We start from the raw sequence: 26288 nt of genomic DNA, 5'->3' as shown, positions 1-26288 counted from the left end.
AACCTTATCAAGAAGGGGAAAGAAACCATGAAAGGCCTCCAGATGAATGAAGTGGTTTGAGATGAGTCTTGAAGATATTAAGGAAAAAACAGATGGAAGGGAGAGTATAAGAGACACTTGTGGAGCCAAGATATTGTTGTGCAGGAGAGTAATTTGTGAAGAGACTAGAATGAAAGGAAGGGATCAGAGGGTGAAGAGAAAAATCAGGACCTGAGCTTTAAAGAAACTATTGTGTGTAATGGATTTGAATGAGAAAATAAGTTGAAGCAGGAAGACAGAATGGGAAGTGAGGGGTTGGGATCTGAACTGTGACAGTAGTTGCTGAGGCATAAGTAAGAGATTGTAGAGACAGGATTTAGCAACTGATTAGATATGTGGGATGAATTGGAATGAAGAGTCGAGAATGACACCTAGTTTGTATGGTAGTTAAAAGGATGATGATGCCCTCTTCTAGAGTAATGGGGAAGTTCAGAAGAAAAACAGATTTTGAGGACAAGATAATGAGTTCTTTTGGAGGCATGTTAAATCTGAAATGCCTTCAGGGTATCTAGTTCAAAGTATCCAATAGATAGTTTGGGGACATGAAACTAGAGCTTAAGAGAGATACTAGTCTCTAAGCCATCTGCATGGATATAATAACTAAACTCATGAGATTTGATGAGCTTACCAAATGAGAGAATATAGAGAGAAAATCTCTTCAGATTCTCCTTATAAATACCTAATCAGATTTTCTAGGGAGTAAAATTAATTTCCAATGAACACAGTCTAAGTTGGAAAGAACAAAAGGTCTGATGATGAGCCATACTACCCATCCCCCGGCAAAGAGGTGAAGAATTTGAGGGCCAGATGGAGACAGTTTCAGACACGATCAGTGTGTGGATTTGTTTTGCTTAACTCTTGTTGCAAAGAAGATTTGTTGTGGTGATTTAATTGAGAAATGGGGGCAAGGGAAGGGAAAAAAGGGTTTAGTAGTCACCAAGTAATATCAAGAAAAGAGTCACTCTAGCACTTTAATATACACAAATAAGAACATAAGGAAAATAGACAAACAGGACAGCTTTAAAACTAATGTTTACTGCTTAAATATTTTTCTCAAACTTCCAACTGAATGTGATAGGTGCATTCATCCACAGTTCTCTTTTTTCTGATCTTTGTAAATGGAAATTCTTGTGTTTGATGATGTTTGTCAAAAACACAACAAAAGTTTCAAAAGCATTTATGGGTGAACATGGAGTGATTTTGCCCAGAATGTTTTTAAATAGTACACATGGATGACCTCCCAGAGGTAGGCACTGCCTCTGGCTGAATAGCTCATGGGTTAATTGAAGTATGCATGATTCAGGAAAATCACTGCATATATTATATTTGTTCCCCTCCCTTTTTTAAGAATTTGGTACACAATTTTACTTTTTTTAAATTATCATGGATATTTACAGTTATAAATATATCTTTGATTGTGTGACATGCTGCTTGAGTCATGGGTAGAGTTTACTTGATGTCAAGTTCTTGGCCAGGAGCAAATGCCTCCAATTTAACATTGTTCCTATGATTCATTGTAGGGTGTTCCCTTTTATGACAGCAAGGCCCATAAACACATTACAGTGAAAAGGAGAGACTTCCTGTATTTGTAAAAGAATATCTAAGTTTGTAATAAATTGAATTCCTTTTTAAGTTGTGGAGTTTGTTTTGTTTTTCAACAGGAGCTTATGTTATGCTATCTGATTAGACCATCTAATATGAGTGACAAGGAAATGGAATCACCAGAATGTCTGAAAAGAATTAAAGTTCAGGTGAGTTGATACAGATTATCACCCAAAAGGTTGTGTTTATCGTAGGAAATTAGGTATGAAATGCTGCCTTCAAACCTATATGGGTCTTGAAATCCTTTCCTTGGTCTTTCAGTTATTTTTGGCTCTCCACTTATACTCTTTTCCTTTGCCAAATCCATTGAGCAGGTGGAGTCTTTCAGCCGTCTAGATTTCCTCATCCTACTTTTAACATTAACACTCTGAAGCTTGGCACTCAATCATGTCCCTCTTTCTCCTGAAACTGCTGTTGTCAAATGCACCAACCTTTTCTTAAACCCTAATTCCCTTGAACTTTTTTGCTTTACATTTACCATTTCTGAGCCACTCTTTGTTGCCTTGAAATTCATTTCTTTGACTTTTTTTAATATTGCATTATTCTGCTGCTTCTCTTTTTTCTTCTCTGTCAGATTTGCTGAGTCCCTTTTTCTGTACCAAATGATTTCCAACTTTGTTATGTACTACCTTTTACTGTCTTCTGATTATTTGACATATATTCTTTCTTTTTTCCTCCCTCTGGTTATTATAAACTGAGGATGAAGTAGTATTTTTATTGAACTCACACAGTGCCATGACAACCAGTAAAACTGCAAAATTCTCTGCTATGTTATATTATCTACTCTTATGCTCCTATATTTTTGGTCTGATGTTTGCAAGCTAATTGTGTTGTGTAATTTATCTATTTTTATACACACATTATTATTTCTGCTCAAAAGATTTGACTACTGGCTTTCATTCAACCAAGGTTCCTTCTGAAAAGGTGGAACTCCACAGAACAGCCTGGATCAGCAACATTTACTGCAGTGAACACTTATTTGTACTGCAGATTTTTCTAAATTGAATTTAAGTTTTGTCACATGTTCATGTTCAAAGAATATAAACAAATGAAAGCATTATTTCATTTCCTTCAAGTGTAAATTGGAGATCATGAAATCACTTCCTAACCTTATAAAGGCCATTGTTTGAAAAACGCTAGATAGTCAACATGTTTGAGGGTATTAATGAATCACATTCTAGTGAAAGTTATATTAAATATAAAAACATGCAAAATATATGTAGAATTTTTTTTGTCATGATCATTTTTTGGTGTAAGGGAGGGAGAATTAATTGTTAAATGATAGTCAGCTATATCTTATTGCCTGTTGGCTTTTTAAAACTGGATAAGCCATAATATCTCAAACTTAGCATGTTCAGAATTATACTCATTATAAATGAAAAAACTCACTTCCCTTCAAAACTTCCCTAATTCTCTTGAGGGCATCACTATCTTTCAAATTTACAAGATTCATAACCTCCATGTTATTCTTGCTTCATCATCCTCCCTGGCCCTACATATATAATCATTTGCCAAATTTTGACATTTCCACCTACAAAGCTCCAGAATCCAACCAATTCTCTATTCTTACACAACCCCCTACCCTATTTCTGGCTCTCATTCACTTTTGCCTGACTGTTGCAATAGTCTCCTAATGTTTCTCCCTAATTGTCTCTTCTTTCTACGGTCTGTCATTCATATAACTTCCAAAGTACTTTTATATGAGACAGATCCAACCATTTCATTCCCCGCCTCAGTAAATTTGAATGGTTCCCTTTGCCTCCAGAATCAACTCTTAAGATATTTAATTTTGAAAGTCCCTCACAGCCTGGCCCTAATCTCGCTTTCTAACATTACTATTTATCATTCCCCATTTAACAGCCCAGCCAACTGACCTTGCTCTTCCTCATCAATAGGATCCAGTCCCCTCCTTTGCTATTCCACTAACTCTCTCCTATGCCTGCAGGAATGCCATGTTTCCTCCAAAACTATACATAACTGATAATTTCAAAATCTCTGCTTTTAATAATTCCCCAGCTACTAGTATTCTCTTCCCTAAAAATGTACCTTATGTATGTATTTATACTTTGTACATGCTTATATATGTCCATATTGCTTCTTCTGTAAACTTTTTTTCATCAGTTTTTTTAAAAATTTTATTTATTTAAGGCAAAAAGGGTTAAGAGTGACTTGCCCAAGGTCACACAGCTAGGCAATTATTAAGTGTCTGAGATCGGATCTGAATTCAGGTCCTCCTGATTCCAGGGCTGGTGCTCTATCCACTGCGCCACCTAGCTGCCCCAGAATGTAAACTTTTTTTTTTCACTGTTTAAGGAATTTTTATTAAAGCAAGAATTTTATAATCCAAATTATGTTTCCTTGCTCAGCTATCAATCCAGAATGTAAACTTTTAAGAAAAGGACTGTCATTTTTTTTTTTGTAGACCCTTAGTGCTTGTCAGTTGATTGATTGATGTTTGATGGGGGGGTTGGGGTTTGTTTTTATTTCAGGAAGTAATCCTGAGTCGTTGGGTTTCTTCTCGGGAGCGAAGTGACCAAGAGGAAATTTAACACACAAGCCAAAAGTCCAAATTCTTAATTCACTTAGCAAGTATTTACTGAACACCAATTATGTACCCAGACCTGGTCAAGGTAAAAAATACATGATCATTAATTAAAAAGTAAAAGCTCCTGCTCTTTTCTTTGTAATATTCCAACAAAATAAAGGTCAAGTTAGTATCTTAAATATAAGCTTTAAAAGGTGTAGATAAGAGGAATCCTGGATTCCTATGATCCAGAAAGTCTGGTTCTTTTCTCTGTACTAATTTCCTGACTTGGGCAATCATTTCCCCTCTCCAAGCCTCAGAGAACTTCTCTATCAAATAGGAGACGACTCCTCCCTGGAACATTCTGTAATTCTCTGGTCTTACTTGGAGATACAGAATGTCAGAACTTGACCTTGGAGAAAGTCTAGTGCAGACCTCTCATTTTACAGATGAGAAAGCAAAGGCCTTGGTAAGTGAAATTACTTCTCCAAGGAAAGAGAATAAATGAGTTGGCAAAGGTAGATGAGAATCCAAGTCTTGGGATGCCTCCATTTCTTTTCTCTCCATACCACAAAAAAAGTCTTGATGGTTCCAGAATTTTATAGAACTAGCATCAGTTTGTTTTAAAGAACATTAAGGACACACAGGGAACACTAGGTCAGGAAGCATTCTTTTCATCACCAGCCCACAGCTCTTTGATCACTTACAGCTGAAGAAATTGCCTGGAGTATTGAAAGGGTCAGGGACCTGCCCAAGATCTCACACTCAGTGGGTTTGGTTTGCAAAGGGAGCTTCCTGTCCTCTGGGTGAAGCTAGCCCTTCAAAAAAAAGATATTCTTTCTGGGTAAGGGCTTTCCTTCCTCACTGCTCTTTTGAGGATCAGGTGTTTCAAATCTTGCTTGTTGAGGAAAGACCCCAAGACTCCCCTGGGTTATGAGACTAGCCAGATATCACATGGTCCATCGGAGTCCTGGTCCTTGGGGCTCAAAGTCTCTACCTCCCAGTCCACTGCTTCTTCGGGTAAACCATGCTACTCTGCCACAGGGGCCAGGTTCCACCCGAATGCTCTCACAATATTCATTTAATTGATTTAATTTCCTCAAGTCTGACATCTGAAAGGTGGTACTCACCATAACACAATATTTCAACTAGTTAGAAAATAAAAATGTCAAAGTAAATTAACAAGGACTTTTATTTTCTTAGCCAAAAATGTTGGCCAAGCACTCTCGAATTTTTCTAGATAGATATATATGTATTAGAATAAGGAGTCCAAAAAAGTAGAAAAAAAGTTGCCTTTGTCAGATAATGATCCATCCAAGTTGCTTAGAGTTAGTAGATAACTTTGGAGATATTCAGGCTTATTCCTACACTCTTTTTTTTTTTTTTTTTTTTGCAAGGCGAATGGGGTTAAGTGGCTTGCCCAAGGCCACACAGCTAGGTGATATTAAGTGTCTGAGACCGGATTTGAACCCAGGGCCCGTGCTTTATCCACTGCGCCACCTATCTGCCCCAATTCAGGCTTATTCCTGAACAGTCATTGTCTCAAATAAGATTATATTTGGAAAACATTCAGGTGTCATGAAAATGCTAGCTAGGATTATAGTGTTGGAGCCCAGCTCTCCCTATCTTGTGCAGACTGAACATGTAGCAACCACTCATTAGAATGATCCTACTGCTGAGGGCTTTCTGTGGAAAGGATACATTCCACGTTCCAAAGAACATGTTCATGAGTAGCTCATGACTAGGGACCATCTATATTTCCAAATGATGTATATATTATGCATATATATGTACTATACTATACAAATATATGTACTATAACCATATAATAATGTATATATGATACATATATTTTAATATGTAAAAAACTACCTATATTTCCAAAGAATTCATATACACATATGTAATTATAATTAGACATATGTAGATAATTATACATATATATACACACTCATATAATATATAAATATAAAATCTATTCATGACTACCTATATTTCCAAAGTTTTTCACACACATAAATATATATTTACTATATTATACGATATGTTGATAAATATGCTTTGATTTATAAATATTATTCAATATATAGATAATTTATATATATATAGTTTATATATTTATACAAATTTTTTGGAAATATAGACATGAACAGGTTTAGTCAACCTATTGTTTGGAACTTGGAATTCAGGGAGAGACAACAGTGGAAGATAATATTAGGCCTAGAGGCAAGAAGATCAAAATTCACATTTGGCCTCAGTTGACTTACCAACTGTATGACTCTGGACAAATTGTTTAATCTCTCTCTACTTCAGTTTCTTCAATTATAAAATGGGGATATTAGCACCTGTTTTCTAGGGTTTTTGTGAAGTTCAAATGAGATAACATATAAAGCACTTGGCAGATCTAGAAATATACATATATATATGGAGTTACTCAGAAGGCCATAGAAAAATTGGCTTGTTTTGCTTGAATTTTGATTATTCTTTTTTAGAATGAGATACTTATATTGGCTTGTAAAATATTTTCACTTTCAATAGTTTCAGCAAATATACATGTTAAGATGACCAGAGGAACCTTTCTATCTGCTGAACTCTTACTCCCATGGAGCCTGGTTTGGGTCATAGACCTCTTGATGTGAGCCTCTAGCTTCTTATTGAAATACGTGATCCTTGTTGAGAAGACGTGGCAACTCCCGACTAGTCCACCCTAATATTGGAAAATAGAGATGGCTCAAAGATGAATAGACTCGCAATCGGGAAGGAACCTCCACATGGTGGACTGGAAGAGGAATTGCAGGTCAACAGCTCTGTCTCTCTTGTGGAATTCTTCTAAGACTTTCTTCTGAGGATTTCCAGCAGAGAAAGGGTGAAAGATGATCCTGTCTAGAAGGGATGAATGTTAGATATAAGAACAATACTTAGCAAGTGCTTGGGAAAGAGAGTTAAAGGAATCGAAAATGATGTACATAGGCTTTAATCCTAACTGTGAGGATGTAGAAAAGTTGGGCAGAAGATACATTTAGTGGAGATGATGTTGAGTATCAGAAGAACATCCAGAGATGCTCAGGCAATTAGAATTCAGAACAGGAGCTCTAGGAGAGTTGAGGGCTGCCTCAACACTAGAACTAGCTGTGATCTGCATAAAAATAATGGCCAAAGCACCAAGGGTCATTGGTGAAATAAAGGAGATTGAATTGGTGAAGAGTTAGGGATAAGGGGGTAAAAATGATTTTATGAATTTAAGCATTGAAACTAACTTAAATGTTAATGTTTACTATGCACGTTTGTATTGATTAGAAACTTTTTTTTTAAGTCCAGGAGGAACAGAGGTTATGGTTATATTTGAGAGCATAGTTTTATTAGAGTGGTACAGGATTGAAGGGTTATGAGGTAATGAAAGCCATGAACATAAACTACAATTTGCAATGAAAAGGAAGTTATAAGATAATAGTTAGAATAGTCAAGAGGTTTGCTTTGGTTTTTAAGATGGTGAAGTAATCATTAAAAAGATTGTTCTACCCATAATACCGTAAGAGTACAGCATTCCTATGAGACTCTAAAACTAGACTTTATTAGCCCCATTTTACAGATGAAGAAATTGGCCCAGAGAGGTTGAATAATGGATTCAAGAGTCAGATAGTAAGGTATGGAATCACAGAATGTTGAACATCCCCTAGGCCAGAGGTCCTGGATTTCCCCTGAAAGTCTGGCAGTGTCTTCGGACTCTTCTCAGAATTGTGTTTTTAAATGCATATAATCTAGAGTACTCTAGCTCTATTGAAACTCAGTCATCAGATACTCCAATTCCCATCATCTAGTTAAGCATCTCAGCTCTGTATGTTCCTTTTTACACATGAGGTGTGACCCAAAGACCTGGGGAAACAGGCTTAGTGCAACCCCCACACTCTTCATTGGGTCAGGAGGGAGGAGCATACCATACAAAGGTCAGGGCTTCAAAGAGAAAGTCTGAGGAGAAGATGTGGGTTCAAATCCTTCCTTGGACATCAGCTATGTTCCTCTCTGTAAAATGGCACTGATGTCCTAGGGTTGTTGTGAAGATAAAATAGTATTTGTAAAGCTTTACAAACTGTAAAGACCTGCATAAATGCTAACTACTGGTGTTATTAACAAGAGGAGTAGAGATGGCCAGAAATTCACAGAAGGAAACAAAAATCCAAGAAAAGAGCAAGCAGAGGACTCAAACATTGTCTAAAGACAAATGCACAAACTGTATAGTAAGCTAGAGACATTAATGCAAAAAAAGGCAAATTTGACCTTATAGGGTATCAAGTGAGATTCCAAGGAATAGTACTCATAACTGGGCTATCAGTCTAGCAGAGTCTGCCTTTATAAAAAAAAAGAAACAGGATGAGGGGAAGGGGTTGAGTTTATGTTAAGATTTATGTAACTTAAATGAAGAATACAGGAACCAGGGGAAAGCCTGGTGGAGTGTGCATTTAGGATTGTAGCATAGATTTAGAACTGAAAGGTTCCTTAGAGATGTCTTCATACAAATACTTGATTTTACAGACAGGGGAAACAAGCCTAAAAAAGTTAGGAGACTTAGCTAAGCTGCACAGAGGCAAAGCTGAACTGTGAACTCAAGTATATGACTCCAAATTCAGTGTTCTTTCCCCTGTTCCATGGGAAGCAAATAGAGATATCATGTTCTTGTTGAACAATACTACAGACTTCATGTACAGGAAAAGGAAGTCAATGAGGAGTTCCAGAAATAGATGACTAACATAGAGTCATGATATTGTTCCAATGAAAGACTTAAGTTACCCAAGACACCTGCTGAATCTCTCTGCCAAAATCAGAGTAGTGGTGATTTATTGGCTTGCTCACGAATGATTTCCTTCTGTCAAAAGGTGGAAAATCCAACAAGGGAAACTACTATTTTGGACTTGATTTTCACCGTAAAGAGGAAGTAGTGCTGAAGTGGAAATGATGGGCATGTTTGAGAGACTTGCTGTCTTGTGAGGAGAGGGAAGTTGGGCATGTTCTAACACATGCCTTAGATTATTAAGGGAAAAGATTTCAAATGGTTTGGAGAAAGGAATGATTCCATGGCCTACAAAGGAAGTCAGCATAGGAGAGATAGGAAGTGCTCAAGAATAAAATTCTGGAGACAAAGAAACAATTCAGATAGAAGGAAAAGGGGGAGCTATGTGATAGGACTAAAATGGAAGTACAAAGGAACTCAACCAATTCATTTCTGTTTTTTTAAAGATACTCCTAGTAAATAGAAGCAAGGTCAGGGAATAGAAAATCAATTTATTAGGGAAAAGTCTGTAAAAGTATCATCAGCTCGACTAATGCTCTAAAGAATATGAAGGAAACCTGAGAATGACAAAAGGAGATATCCTGCTGTATCTTGGAATAGAAGAGGATTAAAAGAATAGGATTACTAATTAAAGTGAATGGGATGATGGTCAAATTGCAAAGGAAAATAAAAGTGATCTAATAAATTGAAACCCAGTTTAAGTAGAAAGAGATTTTTTTTAATTAACTGCCCTGAATAAGATGGAGTTACCAGACCCACCTGCTGCATCATATCCCAGAGTACTGAATAGTGGTTGAAACTGCTAAGCCCCTGTCTGTAATCTTCAACATTTCAAGCTGAAAAGAGAAGTGCCACGGGACTACAGAAAGATAAATGTTACTCTAATGTTCAAAAATGGAAAGGGGAGTACAGGGGTAGAGACAGAAAAGTCTTAAAACTGTTGGTCAGTGTTTTGGGGATTTTTAATGACTGATTTTTAATAGATTATTATTAACTTTTGCTTTTATATCACATCACCTCCTCACATAGAAAACTATCCCTTTTTTTAGGGTTTTTTTTTTTTTTGGTAAGGCAAATGGGGTTAAGTGGCTTGCCCAAGGCCACACAGCTAGGCAATTATTAAGTGTCTGAGACCAGATCTGAACCCAGGTACTCCTGACTCCAGGGCCAGTGCTAAATAAAAAGGGGAAATTCAGCAACATATCAATAGAACAAAAAAAAAATTGATATTTTATGCTTTGTTCCACACCCATAGACTATCCTCCCCATCCTCCTCTTCAAAGTAATATGGACCACTTAACCCCATTGCCTTGTTAAAAACCTAAAAATGAATAAGTAAATGAACAAAATAGTGTGGAAAGATTTCTTAGATCTCTTCCTTGAGGCAAGCTTTGTTTCTGTAATTTTGCAACATCCTTTCTTGTATGTGGTTGTTATTTTATTTACATTGTGTAGGCTACTTTCTTGACTTCTTAAAACATCACTTTACATCTATCTGTTCGTGTTTCCATGCTTTTCTGAATCCATCATGTTCACCATTCCTCAAAGCACATTACCTTACATTCATGTACCACAGTTTGTTTAGCTGTTTCCCTATTCAGTAGGCTCAATTTTTTTCTAGTTCTTTGCTACCACAAAAAAATATTATAAGTATTTTTGTGTCCATGAAGGCTTTCTTTTTGTTAGTGACTTCATTGAGGATATATTTCTAGCAACAGAATTTCTGAATTAAGTGATATGAATATTTTAGGCACTTGTGTAATTCTCTGTTACTTTCTAGAGATAATCATTAAAATAATAGCTAAAACAACCTTGATCAGAATGAAAGAAATACCAGTGGATAGTTTTTTAAAATTCCATTTATTAAAGGAAGATTAGTTCAGTATTTTTGGAAAACATAATAGATAAAGAAATCATCAGGAAAATTGCAAAATAGCTTCCAAAACTAAAAATATGAGTGGCAAGAACAAATAACAGAATAAATCACTCAAATAGCAATAGTTAAAAGAGGGTTAAGGTCTGTGCCTGTGATTTCATAAATATAAAGAATTCTCAGGTAGAAAATGCCAATATGCCAATATAAGTTGGCATTTTCTCTGAAATCTTAAGAGAGCCACCTAAAGTACTAACAGGTTAAGTGACTTATCCAGGGTCACAGAGCCAGGTATGTATCATAGATAGCACTTGATCCAATTTATTCCTTTGGTTTTTTTGCAATTCAATGGAGTTAAGTGACTTGCTGAAGGTCACACGTTTAGGTGTCTGAGGTCAAATTTGAATTCAGGTCCTCCTGACTCCAGGGCTGGTGCTCTATCCACTGCACTACCTAATTGCCCCCATCCAATTTATTCCTAATACAATGTGCAGGTTCTCTATTCCTTATGCCATGAATCAAAAAAGTAACGTGGCATATGACTAGGCAATATATCTGGAAGACAAAATTAATAAAAACCTTAGGTAAACTGAAATCCCTAAAGATGGGGAGGCGGAAGGGAAAGGGTAAACACCATATTTAAGAACTTAATTAGAAAAAATTTCAAGGTTAAATAAATTAGGCAGATAAAGATAAAACACCAGGATTCTAGTAGAAAGCAATCCTTATTACAGTTCTCGATAAACAAGTCTTATCAAAGTTAAAAGTGGGACAAAAATACATAGTATGGAAAAGCAAAAAGAGCACTGGCTATGGAGTCAAACTCTGTTACTTAACCATTGATATGAGACTGAGGTCAACTGTCTGGATGAAGGGGTTAGACTTGTTGACCCCTGAGTTCCTTTCCAATTTTTGAATCTAATCACTTTATGTTTTTTTTAAATAAGATTAAATTCCCCAAATCATATACCCTGCAAACATAAATATTTCAAAGACAAAATTATCAACAAAAATGACAACATGACATTGCCTCAATATTGGTAAGTATAAATCTTTTTCTTTTAATTTTAGCTTTCTATTTTTGGCTTTAATATTTCCTTCAAATATAGTATAAAGGAGATAATTGGCAACATTGATTCATTGCTGAGAAATAAATTCTTGAATCTTCTTAGTGCTGTTAAATTTTATTCTTTTCAGATGAATTTAATGGATAGAAATGGCCATCTGGTGCTAAGTTTCATGAAAGAGTTAAGTGACCAGACTGGATAATTTGAGTCCTTGAGATAAAAATGTGACTCAAAATTAGTGGTAGTGGCTACTTTTGTGACTTTAAAGTCAGTTCCCAAAGAAGAGTTAACCCTCCAGTGTTTTGAACAATGATAGTAATTTTGATAATAACTAGGGCAGCTAGATGGTGCAGTCAGTGCAGGCCCTGGAATCAGGAGGACCTGAGTTCAAATTCAGCCTCATATTTACTAGCTGTGTGACCCTGGGCAAGTCAGCCCTGTTTGCCTATTTCCTCATCTGTAAAATGAACTGGAGAAGGAAATGATAAATAAGTCTAATAATATCTTTGCCAAGAAAACCTCAAATATGGTCACTGAACAATAAAACAATAACCAAAGTAAGTATGGTCTCCTAAGGTAACTACTTCAAAGGGGTTAATGCTTTTTGGATGAATATATTAAAAGTAGTGTGGTATTTTTTTTTTAATTTCAAATACAGCTTCATTACTTTGTTATACTAAGTGTTGCTCAGCCCAAATTTCTCCTTTGAACAATGATGATGATGATGTTTGTCCTTTTTTTTAATTTTATTTTTTAATTCTCATTTTGTACAAATGTTTTTTTTACATTAATAAAATATTCTTGTTTAAGAGTAAACAAAATACCCCCCCCATGAATATAGACTTGCTTGGGCAATAAAGTAAAGGGGAGAGAAAAAAATTAAAATAAAAAAGAATAATAGTAATAATTGTAGGTATGACCAGGTGGCACAATGGACAAAGCACCAGCCCTGGAGCCACGAGCATCCAAGCTCACATCCAGCCCTGTAGACCCAACAGTCCCCCAGCCATGTGACATGCAAACCACCCGATCCCCACTGCCCTGCAAAAACCTAAAAGAAGAAAAAAAGACATAAAATAAAATAAAATAGTAATAATAGTAGGGGTGGCTGGGTGGCAGACAGAGCATTGGCCCTTGAGCCAGGAGCACCTGGGTCCGAATCCAGCCCCAGACAGCCAGTGATCACCCTGCTATGTGGCCCCAGGCAGGCCACCCAGCCCCACTTGCCCTGCACCCTCCCCCAAATAATAATAATAAAAAATGTGCTTGAGTCTTTGTTCCAACACCAACAACTCTGTCATGGGTGGATCACATTCTTTATGATAAGTCCATCACAAAAGTTACTTCCATATTTTTCCAACGTTGCCATTGCTGATCTCAACTCCCTCCTTTCTTACTTCTCCACTACCATGTACTATATTTTCTCTCTCCTTTCACTCTGACTCTGCTGTAGGGTTGCTGAGTGGCGCAGCAGACAGATCCCTGGTCATGGGGTCAAGAAGCCCTGAACCCCCATACCACCCCTTAGGCCCAGCATCCACCTGGCCCTGTGGTCCTGGGCAGGCCTTCCAATCCCAGCCCCTTGCAAGAAGTAAAAAAGAAAATGTGTTATATCTGACCAGTCTCCCCCCATGGTCCATCCTCTCCTCCTTTATTCACATCCCCACCCCTTCCCCCTGCTCCCCCCTCCTTCTTACTCCAGATGTCTATACCCCATTGAGAATATATGCTGTTTCCTCTCCTAGCCATCTCTGATAAGAGCAAAGGTTCCCTCATTCCCCCTTGCCTCTCCCCTTCCATATCATTGCAATAGCTCATTGTAATAATAAAAAAAAAATCTTATTATATGAAATATCTTGGCCTATTCCCCCTCTCCTTTTTCTTTCTCCCATTACATTTCCCTTTTTTTCTATTGACTCCATTTTTACACCATATTTTATCTTCGAATTCAGCTTTCTCCTGTGCTTCAACTATAAAAGTTCCCTCTACCTGCTCTATTTACTGAGGAGGTTCATATGAGTATTATCAGTGTCATTTTTCTATGCAGGAATACATGCAGTTCATCATCATTAAGTCCCTCATATTTCCCCCCTCTCCTCCAATCTCCATGCTTCACCTGAGTCCTGTATCTTGTCCTTTGTTCTTGAAGAAGGCCATGGCATCAGGGAGGTGATGCCATGACAAGCACATGAAGTGGATTTAAATGAAGTCACCAGGCTCACTTTTCCTCCAGAACCACCTGGATCTGGTGACCACACAAGGGTCAGGAGACTGGAGATGGCCCAGGATGCAAAGCAATCAGGGAGAAGTGACTTACCCAGGGTTACATAGCCAGTAAGTGCCAAGTGACCAAAGCTGTATTTGAACTCAGGGCCTCTTGACTCCAGGTTGGTGCACTGCACTACTAGTGCCCAGAGATCCAATAGCATTCCTTACAGAAAAGTGGTTGCTCTGTAGTTGTCAAGGGGGGACCATCCCAGAGCACCATACTTAGCACTACATTCCTTCCCTAGCCGCTGATTTGACTGGTTTGAAGCTTAACTTAGAGGAATCATGAAGTCTGTCTGCCCATACACAGCCATCTTGATAATCTTATGTAAAAATAGGAGGCATCTTCCAACTTAGACTCCAACCTTTTTTACTTTTCTGTATCTTATCAAAGAATCTTCAAAAAAAAAAATCATGACTAAAGTGCTTCCAATTTGCACTTCTATCTGGGGAAGATACAAAGAAACAAAAGTCTTCTCTCAGGGAACTTATTTTCTATAGAAATTATTCCACTGCATGTCCTTAGTGTGATAGATTCCCTCTCTGGGCAGCTAAGTGGCACAATGGATAGAGACAGGAGGATAGAGGCGTAAACTTGAGTAAGTCATTTAATCCTGATTGCCTCATATCCAGGGCCATCTCCAGTCGTCCTGATCCATATCTAGCCACTGGACCCAGGTGGCTCTGGAGGAGAAAGTGGAGTTGGTAACTTTGCACAGCCCTCTCTCACTCGAACTAATCCACAGGCTTGTCGTGTTGTCACCTCCCTGATATCTTAGTTTTCTACGAAAACAAAGAATAAACGAGATTCCCTTCTTTTAAAACAGCATTGTGCTCACAAGCCTTCACTAGCTATTTATGAAGCACCTGCCCTGGGTCAGATATTGTGCTATAATATCTGGGGATACCTATACAAGACGTGAGAGCTTGTAGTCCCTGGCCTGCCTTCAAGTAGCTAACATTCCCCTAGACAGATGCATCATATTCATAGATAATATGTAAGGATAGGTATAAAATCAATGCAGTATCCTTGGGAGAGTAGAGGCAGGGATTGCAGTAACTAAGAGAATTAAAAAAAAGCCTCTTTAAGGGGATGACACGTGAAATTTGAACTATTTCCCAAAGTGGCATGCCATTTTACCTCCTGATACCATGACTGGGCCTCTTCCCCAAAGAGATAAAAGAGGGAGGTGGAGGATCCGTTTGTAGAAAAGTATTTCTGTAGTAGCTCTTTTTCTAACAACTGGAAATTAAGGGAGTGCCTATCAATTGAGAAATGACTAAGTTGTTTGCAAATGTGATAGAATATTATTGTGTTGTAAGAAATTAAGGGAATGCTTTCAGAGAGACTTGAAGAAGACTTGAATGAACTGATGCAAAGTGAAGTGAGTAAAACCTGAAGAACAATTAATACAATGAAGATATTGTAAAAACTACTTTTAGGGGCGGCTAGGTGGTGTAGTGGATAAAGCACCAGCCTTGGAGTCAGGAGTACCTGGGTTCAAATCCAGTCTCAGACACTTAATAATTACCTAGCTGTGTGGCCTTGGGCAAGCCACTTAACCCCATTTGCCTAGCAAAAAAAAAAAAAAAAAAACTACTTTTAAAAAGCTAGGTAGCACAGTAGATAGAGCACTGGCCCTGGAGTCAGGAGTCCCTGAGTTCAAATCCAGCCTCAGACACTTAATAATGACCTAGCTGTGTGGCCTTGGACAAACCACTTAACCCCATTGCCTTGCAAAAAAGCTAAAAAAAAAAAAAGCAAGATGGATGCAGTGACCAATCAGAATTTCAAGAAGTCCAGTCATGAAATGTGCCATCTACAACCTGAGAGGTAATGGAATTCATGTGCAGACTGAGGCATAACACTATGTTTTAATGTTACCAATTTTGTTTTGCTTGACTCAACATTTATAATAAGTTTTGTTTTTCCTACTCAGTGGAAAACAGAGAGAAAAATGGATTTCAATTAACTAATTTTTAAAATATTAATTAAAAATGATTAAAAAGTAATAGGAAATGGGTTTCATGGGAACATGGGAAGACATATTTGCAGCGATGTGTAGTGAAGTGACCAAAACCAGGTACAATTTGATATTGTACCAGGAGTACAACATGGATAACAATATTTGAAAGACTTATGAACACTGATCAAAGCAGTGGCCAACCAGGATCTCAGCACATGAGTGATGGAGTATGCTACCCTGTTCTTCGCAGCTATTGACTCAAGAAGAGAATGAGACAGTCAGTGGGAGAATTTGTTACCGGTTTTTCCTTTTCTCCCAGTTTGGGGTGGGGAAGGGAGGAAAATGGAGAAAGTTATTAATTAAAATACCCCCCAAATTGTTAAAATGGCATGTAAAATGCACCTTAAAGGGAACCAGAGTTTCCAAGAGGCATAGGTATGGAAAAGTGAACATCTCAGGCATGGGAAACAAGCTGAGCAAGTGCACAGCATGCTGTATTCAAGGAACAGCAAGTAGGACAATTTAGCTGTGCCCTGGCCTACAGAGAAGTCAAGTAAAATCAGTCTGGAAGGATAATTTAGATCCATAGATAGATGTTCTAAAATTGAGGACAATTTTCTTTTTGTTTTTTGAATTTAACAGTTTTAATTTAATTTAACAGTTTACCCCCCCCAATCTTGCTTTCCTCCCCCACCCCCCACAAAAGATAGTCTGATAGCTTTTACATTGTTTCCATGTTATGCATTGATCAAAATGAATGTGTTGAGAGAGAAATCATATCCTTAAGGAAAAAATAAGAGCAAAATTATATAAGAACCTTTTTTTTTTTATATTAAAGGCAATAGTCTTTGGTCTGTTTAAACTCCACAACTCTTTCTTTGGATACAGATGGTATTCTCCATCTCAGATACCCTAAAATTGTCCCTGATTGTTGCACTTTTGAAATGAGCAAGTCCATCAAGGTTAATCATCACCCCCATGTTGCTGTTAGGGTGTATGGTTTTCTTCTGGTTCTGCTCATCTCACTCAGCATCAGTTCATGCAAATCCTTCCAGGCTTGTCCGAATTCTCATCCCTCCAGGTTTCTATTAGAACAATAGTGTTCCATAATGTACATATACCACAATTTGTTTAGCCATTCCTCAGTTGATGGACATTCACTCAATTTCCAGTTCTTTGCCACCATAAATAGGGCTGCTGTGAATATTTTTTGTAAAGTGATGTTTTTACTGTTTTGCATGATCTCTTCAGAGTATAGACCCAGTAGTAAAAATGTACATACCCTTTGATCCAGCAATTGCTGAATGAGGACAGTTTCTTAATTATTTTCACAAATCATTTATACTGGGTTATTTGAACTGAAAAAATGCTTTTATTTGGGACATTTTCATTAGTCATAATACATGTTCTTGAGTGAATCTGTTTTAAGTTCATAATGTGGTACAGAACCCAACCCACCTACTTTCTCTCTTGTACAATTTTCCTATAAATAACTCACAGCTCCAGCTTCCTTTAGCTATCTCAATATTACATAGGTACCAATATAATGCTCCATGGACAGCCCTACTACTTTTCCACTTAATACATCCTTCTGATAATTTTTTATGCCACCTCTTATGAGCAATTTGATGTTGGTAATATGTTGTGACCTATTTACACCTACTATGTGTCTTTCCTTTTGAATGACCTATAATTTTGATTACTTGGAGACTGTGGTATAACATCATTTCTAGTCATAAAAAGCCCTACTCTTGATATGTACTTTTCTCTTAATGGCAGAAAGGTATAAATGTTGTGGAAAATGAATGATACATACATACATACATACATTTCAGATAAGAATATTATTTTTGCTTAACTTTTTATTTATTAAAAGATTCAGACTCAAAAATGGAGAGAAAGTGAAGCCATCCCCAATTTACCCATTTGTGAAGGTGAAAGGTTCATAGAAGTTATACATTGCACCTGTTTTTGAACTTTTTTCAGTATATCAATCAGTTGTGCTTTCCCTATCTTTAAAAAAAATAATTCATTGTATCAGATGGTGCTCTGGGAGTGGATAGAGGAGAAATATATGGGACACTGTAGTAATATCATTTTTTTAAAAGTAAGAATCAGTGCTTATGGGGGAGAAATATGTACAGGAATGATTATGATATAATTATCACTACAATTTAAAATAAAGATTAAACTCTAATAACTTCTTCATGTTAAGGAAGCTATTCTAGATTCTTGGAAGAATTGATCAAAGCAGCAAGTTTCCTGACAGGTCACGCCATGTTTACAGAAAAGATGTTGGCTATGGTTCCAGTGGGATGGATTGTGCCTGAAGACTAGACTGACTAATTATGAGAAGGTCCATCACCAGGTAGTAGCTGGCCATGTGGTAGTGATTTCTTCAGCCATGACAATCCAATGTTCAGAAACTAAAAGTTCTGTAATTAATCCCTTATAAATTTAACCTCTTTTCCATTTTAAATTTTCCATCATAAATTGTGCCCCTAAAGAAGATTTGTATCTGAATCAAGGCGATCAATAACGTAGAAACCACCTTCTTCTATGGCCCGATAGAGAGTGATATACTTAGAAGCTCTCCTTGTCCTTGGTACCACAAATTTCTCAGTGAATTCATCTTTGTCCAATTGATGCTTTCCCTCCGCAGTTAGTATATAATTAATGAATGTCAAGGCATAAGTATAACAGTTGTGGCGATGTTCTTCATACCTTTGAAAATAAAATCAGTCATTTAAAAAGGTATCTGATAGGTAACAAGGGCAAAGCCATACATAGGAATTGTCATATCATTGACCTAAACTGGGTGCATCCTTTCCATTCACGTGTTTTGTCATGGCATCACCTCCCTGATGTCATGGCCTTCCTTGAAAATGAAGAACAAACATCATCATTATCATCAGGATAGAGGGCTGAACTTAGAGTCAGGAAGAGCTCAGTGGGCTTGAATCCCATCTTAGATTTTTATTAGCTCCGTGACCCTGGAATAATATCAACTGAATTTCAGTTTCCTCACCTCTAAAATAGAGAAAACCAGAACCATGATTCACAGGGTCATGATAAGATTAATGTGAGCTAATACATGGAAAGGGCTTTGCAAACCTTAACACACAAATAAATGGAAGCTATGGTTAAAATTTTAACTTGATAATTCAATTCTAGATTGTGGTACCATGATTCCTAGTCTAATTAATCATCTATAAATCCTGACTATGGAATTTAGAACTCAGGAAGATACAGGAACTTGTTCAAGGTCACACAGTTAATGGAAGGACTTGGAGCTCCCAAAGCATTGCCCTTTCCATTCTTTCTCCTATTGCTTTGGTGATTGTCCTGATTGTACCTATTTATTCCAAGGAATATCTCAGAAATAGAATTGATTTCATAACTTAGAACTGGAAAGGACTTCAAATACCTTCTGGTCTGACCTCCCTCCTTTTGGGAATGGGTTCTCACAGGTAGATTTAGAGGTGGGATCTGAACCCAGGTCTCTGACTTTTGTGCCTTTTTTCTTTCCTCTGTACCAGGTTTCTTCTCTCAATTCATGATAATTTTTTTTTTTTTAGGTTTTTGCAAGGCAAATGGGGTTAAGTGTTTTTCCCAAGGCCACACAGCTAGGTAATTATTAAGTGTCTGAGGCCGGATTTGAACCCAGGTACTCCTGACTCCAGGGCCGGTGCTTTATCCACTACTCCACCTAGCCGCCCCCATGATAAGTTTTAAAAGACACAAAGCTGAAAGGGGTGGTGGTCATGAAATTAATATTAGTGTGTGACGTGTAAAGATCTCTACTTGATAAATTTGGCTGGGAATATCTGAGAAGAGAATAGTAATTTCTCTGATTTTAATCATTGTGAAGTTTCCCTAGCCCACTCACCCAAGGTTAATTCTTTCTGAAATACTTTTTATTCATGTAAAAGATATATCATAGGGGGCAGCTAGGTGGCTCAGTGGATAAAGCACTGGCCCTAGAGTCAGGAGTACCTCGGTTCAAATCCGGCCTCAGACACTTAATAATTACCTAGCTGTGTGGCCTTGGGCAAGCCACTTAACCCCATTGTCTTGCAAAAAAAAAAATCTATCATGCTTTTATGTTGACCAGCTTTGCAGAAAATTCATTGACCCAAATTAAGGAAACCCTAGTTGGAATTTGTAATACATTGTAGTAGTCTAAAATACCTGTTTTCTGGGTGTCTTATCTTTCTTATAATAGGATAACCACCTCTTTTCCCAACATGTTGTGACTGCCCCTTTTCTGGAATTCCCAATATCTAGAATCTTCCTTACTAGAAACTTATAGCCTCAGTTTATGTTACCTCCCTGCATAATGAGAAATCCATTATACATGCCTGACTCGTGTTCAACAGAACCTGGGCAAGCATACTTGCCCTCCACCCAACTAAGAGAAAGACAAGAATCCAGATGTCCAATCAGGAGGGTGCCTCTTATGGGATCACCAGCCCCCTTCCTCCACCTGCCTGATCTGAAAATCATCTTTCCAAAGGCCGTCCCATATTGACTGATACCCCTGTGTCTCTCAGAATAATTGATCCCCACTTCTTCATGACACAAGTCCTCCTTGTATGAGTTAAAATTCACTGAATTATGACCCATCTCATTACTGAGAAGTTTGCAAATCTTGGAGAAATCTCTAAAAGTCTCACAAAAAGTGGCTATTGGAAATCTAATACCTGATGATAGTTTCTTTAGGTTCTATTAGGTTCTTTAGAACTACATACCTACTTGGAGACCAGTCATCTGTTGCAGAGAACTCTTCCAGATATTTATCCCATTGATCCATCAATCCAAACATGTTGGGCTGTAATAGCGGAATACTTATACTCTGTTCCCACCCAACTTCATCTCTCTGGACACCTTGCTCGTTGTAATTATATACAATTCCTATTTTAAAAAGAATCAAACTGGTCTAGGAGCATGAGTATGAATTCTGCTTTAGGAGAAACAAATTATGGGAAAGCATCTACAAAATCATTACTTTACATATATTCATAATTTCTTTTATGTCAACATAACAGGAAGGGGTCCAGTATCAATGGATTCCAGATTCTTGAGAGGAGGCCAGTAGAAACTTCAGAGGGCCATCCCTGACATTGTGGCTAAATGCACTAGAGAACACTCAAGCAATTCTTGCTCTCACTGTCCCCCAGGAAGACACAACTCTGCAATGACCTTAAGGAAAATGCTCTTCAAATTCTTAGGTGGAATAGGTTCTATTTCAGGGCTAAGTGTCTCATGTTTTCCTAAAGAAAAAAAAATTTAAACTTTTAAAAGTCTGTGATCTGGCTTCTTATGTGAGTAGACTTTGCCTCCCTTCAATGTTTGGGTTTGCATTCAATGGAACAATATATGAATGTGGTGTAAAGGGAAAATGGTGAACCATGTTTTAAGAAAAGAGTATAGCCCTACACCCTGATAAAACCCAATGACTAAAAGACTCCCAAATCTATTTCATTGAGAATATGAATCCGTAAATCCAGTGCTTAGAATAACTTAGTATTTTCTTACAACCAATACATGTTAGTTGACTGGGTGATTAAAATCCTTCACCTATTTAAGGAGAGAGGTGGGTTTCTTGTGTAATGAAGTTAAGACTTCATCCTCTAGTCTGACCAGGGGACATCCTGGGGTAATTTGCATGGCCTCAGGATAGTGCCCAGGCACAGAATGCTAGTGGATAGGAATGTGCCCATGTGAAATCCAATAGTCTGAACTCAAAGGCAGTTCAAGCAGTATAGAAGTTCAAATAAAGGCAGAGAACCTCTGTCTAAGGGCTTTTGTTGCCTAGCTGGCCGGTGCTATGATGAAGCAATGGGCTAAAACCCTTCTTTGGAGAAGTCACTCAGTGTTTGCCATTCTATGATGAGCCAGCAAAAGGTGTCACAGCTCGTTGGCACCAGCAGACCAGATGACCAGCAGCTTTGCAGGGAAGCAGCTGATGCTCTGGCTGGGACATTACCCTGGGGCTCCCAAGTACCCTCTCCATATGAATTCCACAATTCATATGCCTTCTGCCACACATATAGGGGGTCCTACAAGTCCCCATGTGTGGGACACTCTACCCCTATTTGTGTGAGATTTTGTTTTCTGCAAGATAATGATCTTTTAACTAACATTCATCAGGACCCATGAGGTAGTTTTGAATAGATGGTGAGTTTTCAGCAGCTTCACCATCTGAGGAGAGAATGGGCTACACATAGATTACAACCCTTCGTGTTAGGTAAGGGATTTGTGTGATTTTCTTAGGCAGCTGGGTGGGGAGGGCATATGCACAGAGCGCTGGGCCTGGAGACAGGAAACCTCATCTTCCTGAGTTCAAAGCAGTGTGACCCTGGACAAGTCATGTCACCTTGTTTGCCTCAGTTTCCTCATCTATAAAATGAGCCAAAGAAGAAAATGGCAAACCATTCAAGTCTCTTTGCCAAGAAAACTCCAAATGGGGTCACAAAGAGTCAAACATGACTGAACCGTTTTATAACTTCACTAAGGCTCAAATACCCCAAACTATACAGCTGGTAAATAGATCTCCAGCTTCCTTCAAGACCCAGCTCATGGGCAATCTTCTATGGAAATCCTTTCCTGATTCCCCTAGTTATAAATGTCCTTGCCCTCCTCCTCCAATTGTTAAATGTAGTATAGCATCTATTTGTGGGTTATAAATGTCTTCCCCTCCTAGGGAGTGTGTTGACTCTTTAGGGTTAGGAAACTCCCTCCCTCATCTCCCTTTGTCCCCATATCCCTAACCCTCTGCTATGTGCAGAGTAGGCACTTCACACCAGGTACATGAATAGATGCAAACAGGGGTGTGGTACTATGAGGTATTCTTAAATCAACATTTGGAGAACTGAACCTAAATGAACCCGAGAGAACCAGAATGAAAAGATAAAAGAAATCATTTTTTACCATGTGTATTGGTTATTCCAACATGGAGATCAGCATTTCCATCATAGTCCCTGAAAAAAAAATTTCTTTTTAGAAATCTTCTATAGATCATTCCTTTTCACTTGAAAAACTGATATCCAATAGATGTTGAGCGTACTAAATTAGAATGGTCAGGAAGAATGTATGCTTCAGAATCCCCTGAGCTTAGCAAAATGTGTAATGCACAGTAGGTGCGCCATCATGTTTGTGAACTACCATATGTAGTGGGGCCCCCTTAAAATACCTAAAGGACTGTCAAGGGTATAGGTGGGAGGGAAGGACAGAGGAGCCAGCACAGGAGGGGGTCTTCTTCTACCAATCCACAGCCTGGAAGGCTCAGTCAGCATCCTGGGGTCCTTGATCTCTGAGCCCTCTGAGTCCATCAGGACCGATGTGGCAGACCCAGACATGAAGCCATAAACTTACCTTAGAAGAGAAGGGCAGAGAATGGATGGAAGAATGTATTCAGCTGTCAAGGGGAGTCAGACTTCCTTTGCCTATATATATATTTCAATGTTCCCTATATCCTGCCTCTGGGAGATGGCAATGATTCCCTGGTTCCTGAATTCTTGCAGCTAGTTTCTCATTTCTGTCTTAAACCCTTAGACTTTTGACCTTTCTTCAAAGTACTCATATTGGCCCAGCCTCAATTTGCTTCACATTTATATCCCAATTTGTACTCATCCTTCTCGCCCAGCCAGTAAATGGGAGCTGTGAATGTGTTTGCCAATTGTTGAGAGCCTGAGTACTTTGAGCCCAGCCTGGAGTCAAGAGTTCAAATCCCTCCCTATGACACCCTTTAGCTCTGGGGCCTCTTTCAGAGAGGACCATAAATGTAGAACTGGACATTCTCAGAAGCCAAGTCTGACTCCCTCTTTTTCTGGATAAGGAAACAGGTCCAGACTAGGGAAGTGATTTGCCTAGGGAATCTGCATCAGGGATGAGACCCCAAATCTTCTGATTCCAAGGCTAGGGGTTTTCCCACTTAATCTTTCTTTTTGAGTCTCTGTTTCCCCATTTGCAAAATGAGAATCACATGCAGCCCCTCTCAGCATTCAGAGAGCTAGGACTACTCTGGGAGACTTGTGGACAATGCTGTCCATATCAAGAGGGGAAAAAAACAAAACAATAAACCACCTGTAGAATCTGAATGAACACTATGTTCACCTTTTTAAAAATTCTCTTACGTTTTTCTTTCCTATCTTATGGTTTTCTTTCTTCTCCCTCAATCCTAATTCTTCATCTGTAAACATGTTAAACACAATTGTATATGTATAATGTTCATCAGTTTGTTCACCATTGAGGGGAAGGGGGTGGGAAGGGAGGGTGGAAGGAACTTAGGTAACTTATACATAATGCATACGCATGTAGATGAATGATGCAAAACTTTCATAACATGTAATTGGAAAGATAAAATATCAATTGGGGGAAAAAGTGAGGATAACAGGACCATCTAGCTCTTTGAGCTTTATGGTGAGGCTCCATTTAAAAGTGCTATATAAATGAGAATTAGGATCAACCAATCAATCAGCATTAATTAATCACTCACTACTTGTCAGACATTGTGGTAAGCACTAGGAAAGAGAGGCAGCTTGGTGGAGAGGACAGAGGACAGGCACCAGAATCAGAAAGACTAGATTTGAATCACCCCTCTGACACAGACTGGCTAGGTGACCTTAGACAAGTCACTTAGTAGACCAGGTAACTCTTCACTATGAAGACTATTACTTGCTTTCTCAATAAGGAGGGTAGGAAAGGAAGGGAAAGAGAGAATTTGGAACTCAAGATCTTAAAAAACAAACGTTAAAAATTATTTTAAAATATAATTTAAAAACTGTTGAAAGTGAAAAAGAATGAAGAGGTACGGAGAAGACACCAACCTGAACTGGTCGAGAAAGTTCCTCATTTGGAGCAACATTTTATAGTCCAAAATTGTTAATAATACTATTTAATGCCCAAAATATTTTTTCATGATTTTTGTGCAAACAAATTTAAAGCACAAATCTCAAAAGAGGGAGGAAGCAAGGTCCAAGATCATGAGGGGAAAACTCCAGAAGGCTGCCCTTCTTAAAGTGAGGAAGTGAAGATGAAAAACCTAGAAGAAAACCCAAGCACACCTCTCCCTACCGCCTCTGGATCAGACTGTACCTAAGGAAGGTCCCCAGAGTTGGCCTGAGCAGGAAGACGCACTGCTGCTGGTGCCCATGGACCAATGGGGTGGCAATGCTGATAGGGGCCTCATCCAGATTCCTGAAGCTCAGGGGCCCATGGCACGCCGGGCAAAGGTCAGGGACCCTGAAGCAATAGACATCCTTTCCACAGTGGCGGAATTGGATGATGGCTCGGCCGGGCTGCATGGCAGCGACCACAGACTTCCCTGCTTCCTCCTCCCCTTTACTGAACACTTGGAGCTCAACCTTCCAGGCCAGGTAACCCGATCTACAATGACTTCATTCAGACAGACAGTCCTGGGAGCCAAACAGCTGAGAGCACCCAGGAACAGGGAAGTCCCACAAATTCTGTTCTTAAAGAGCCAGCCTCCTTTGGAGGAGCCATCCTCATGAGGCTGTCACCTTCTGTCCCTAAATAGAGGACCTCACTGCAGCCAAGGAGTTCTTCAGTTCATCAGTCACCACTTTTTTTTTTAATTATTTGGGAAAAGTAAAGTGAAAAGAACACTGGAAAAAGAGGCAGATCTGAAATCCTATCCTAACTTGGTTGTGAGGCACCTGGGTGACCTTGGGAAAACCTTGCCACCTTTCCCGGCCTCAAGTTGTCTTGAGGGAGCTCCTTTTTAGAAGGTTCCTTTCTATCTCTAAAATTCTTTGGTTCTAAAACTTGGGATTTAAAGGTCCACATCTTTATCTGGAGGGGTAACAGAAGCAGCACCTACTATAAATAGTTATTCTCATATTAGTCAAGAAAAAATGGCAAGGGGTGGCTAGGTGGCACAGTGGATAAAGCACCGGCCCTAGAGTCAGGAGTACCTGGCTTCAAATCCGGTCTCAGACACTTAATAATGACCTAGCTGTGTGGCCTTGGGCAAGCCACTTAACCCCATTGCCTTGCAAAAACCTTTAAAAAAAAAGAAAAGAAAAAAATGGCAAGAATAAGGAGAGACAGCAAGGTGTAGTGGCTAGCTTGATGGCTTCTAATTCAAGAAGCCCTGCGTCAGACACATAATAGCTGGATGACCCAAATGGTGGATAAC

At 38.5% G+C, this 26288-nt stretch overlaps 2 protein-coding genes across 5 annotated transcripts in view; one reads left to right on the top strand and one right to left on the bottom strand.

Moving 5' to 3' along the window:
- TSEN2 (tRNA splicing endonuclease subunit 2) overlaps window positions 1-12948 on the top strand; it is a 42025-nt gene extending 29077 nt beyond the window's left edge. The window contains exons 11-13 of one of the 3 annotated variants that reach the window (XR_012470985.1): window positions 1701-1790; window positions 4131-4634; window positions 6704-12948. Coding sequence is in view for 1 of the 3 variants with exons in the window: in XM_074198538.1 (XP_074054639.1) it covers window positions 1701-1790; window positions 4131-4190 (150 nt within the window). In the remaining 2 variants the exon portion in view is untranslated. Of the gene's footprint in view, window positions 1-1700; window positions 1791-4130; window positions 6059-6703 lie in introns of those variants that run through there. The other 2 variants (XR_012470986.1, XM_074198538.1) reach the window with 2 other exon arrangements.
- A 3945-nt stretch (window positions 12949-16893) lies between these two features.
- On the bottom strand, window positions 16894-25534 carry MKRN2OS (MKRN2 opposite strand). Of its 2 annotated transcripts, none has more exons than XM_074198537.1 (4): window positions 24958-25219; window positions 23060-23109; window positions 20878-21040; window positions 16894-18850 (listed from the first exon to the last, which is right to left on the bottom strand). In XM_074198537.1, the coding sequence occupies exons 1-4, from the start codon at window positions 24993-24995 to the stop codon at window positions 18628-18630; spliced, it is 474 nt and encodes a 157-aa protein (XP_074054638.1). In that variant the 5' UTR covers window positions 24996-25219; the 3' UTR covers window positions 16894-18627. The 2 variants fall into 2 exon arrangements, with proteins under 2 accessions (XP_074054638.1, XP_074054637.1); XM_074198536.1 differs by lacking the exon at window positions 24958-25219 and adding an exon at window positions 25226-25534 and having other exon boundaries at window positions 16896-18850.
- Window positions 25535-26288: the final 754 nt, after the last annotated feature.

This window comes from Macrotis lagotis, chromosome 8, assembly GCF_037893015.1.
Source record: "Macrotis lagotis isolate mMagLag1 chromosome 8, bilby.v1.9.chrom.fasta, whole genome shotgun sequence".
In the NCBI taxonomy this organism is placed as follows: domain Eukaryota; kingdom Metazoa; phylum Chordata; class Mammalia; order Peramelemorphia; family Peramelidae; genus Macrotis; species Macrotis lagotis.
The sequence above is the reverse complement of the archived record's forward strand: the minus strand, read 5'-3'. Positions and strand labels throughout refer to the sequence as shown.

What these genes read in the sequence shown, in the direction of transcription:
- MKRN2OS (XM_074198536.1), bottom strand. Translation starts at nt 25,434, where the DNA reads ATGCAGCCCGGCCGAGCCATCATCCAATTCCGCCACTGTGGAAAGGAT. An exon ending in TGGAATAACCAATACACATG is followed by an intron (nt 21,041 to 23,059) that starts GTAAAAAATGAT and finishes TTTTTAAAATAG; the next exon opens with GAATTGTATATAATTACAAC. An exon ending in GATGACTGGTCTCCAAGTAG is followed by an intron (nt 18,851 to 20,877) that starts GTATGTAGTTCT and finishes TTATTTTCAAAG; the next exon opens with GTATGAAGAACATCGCCACA.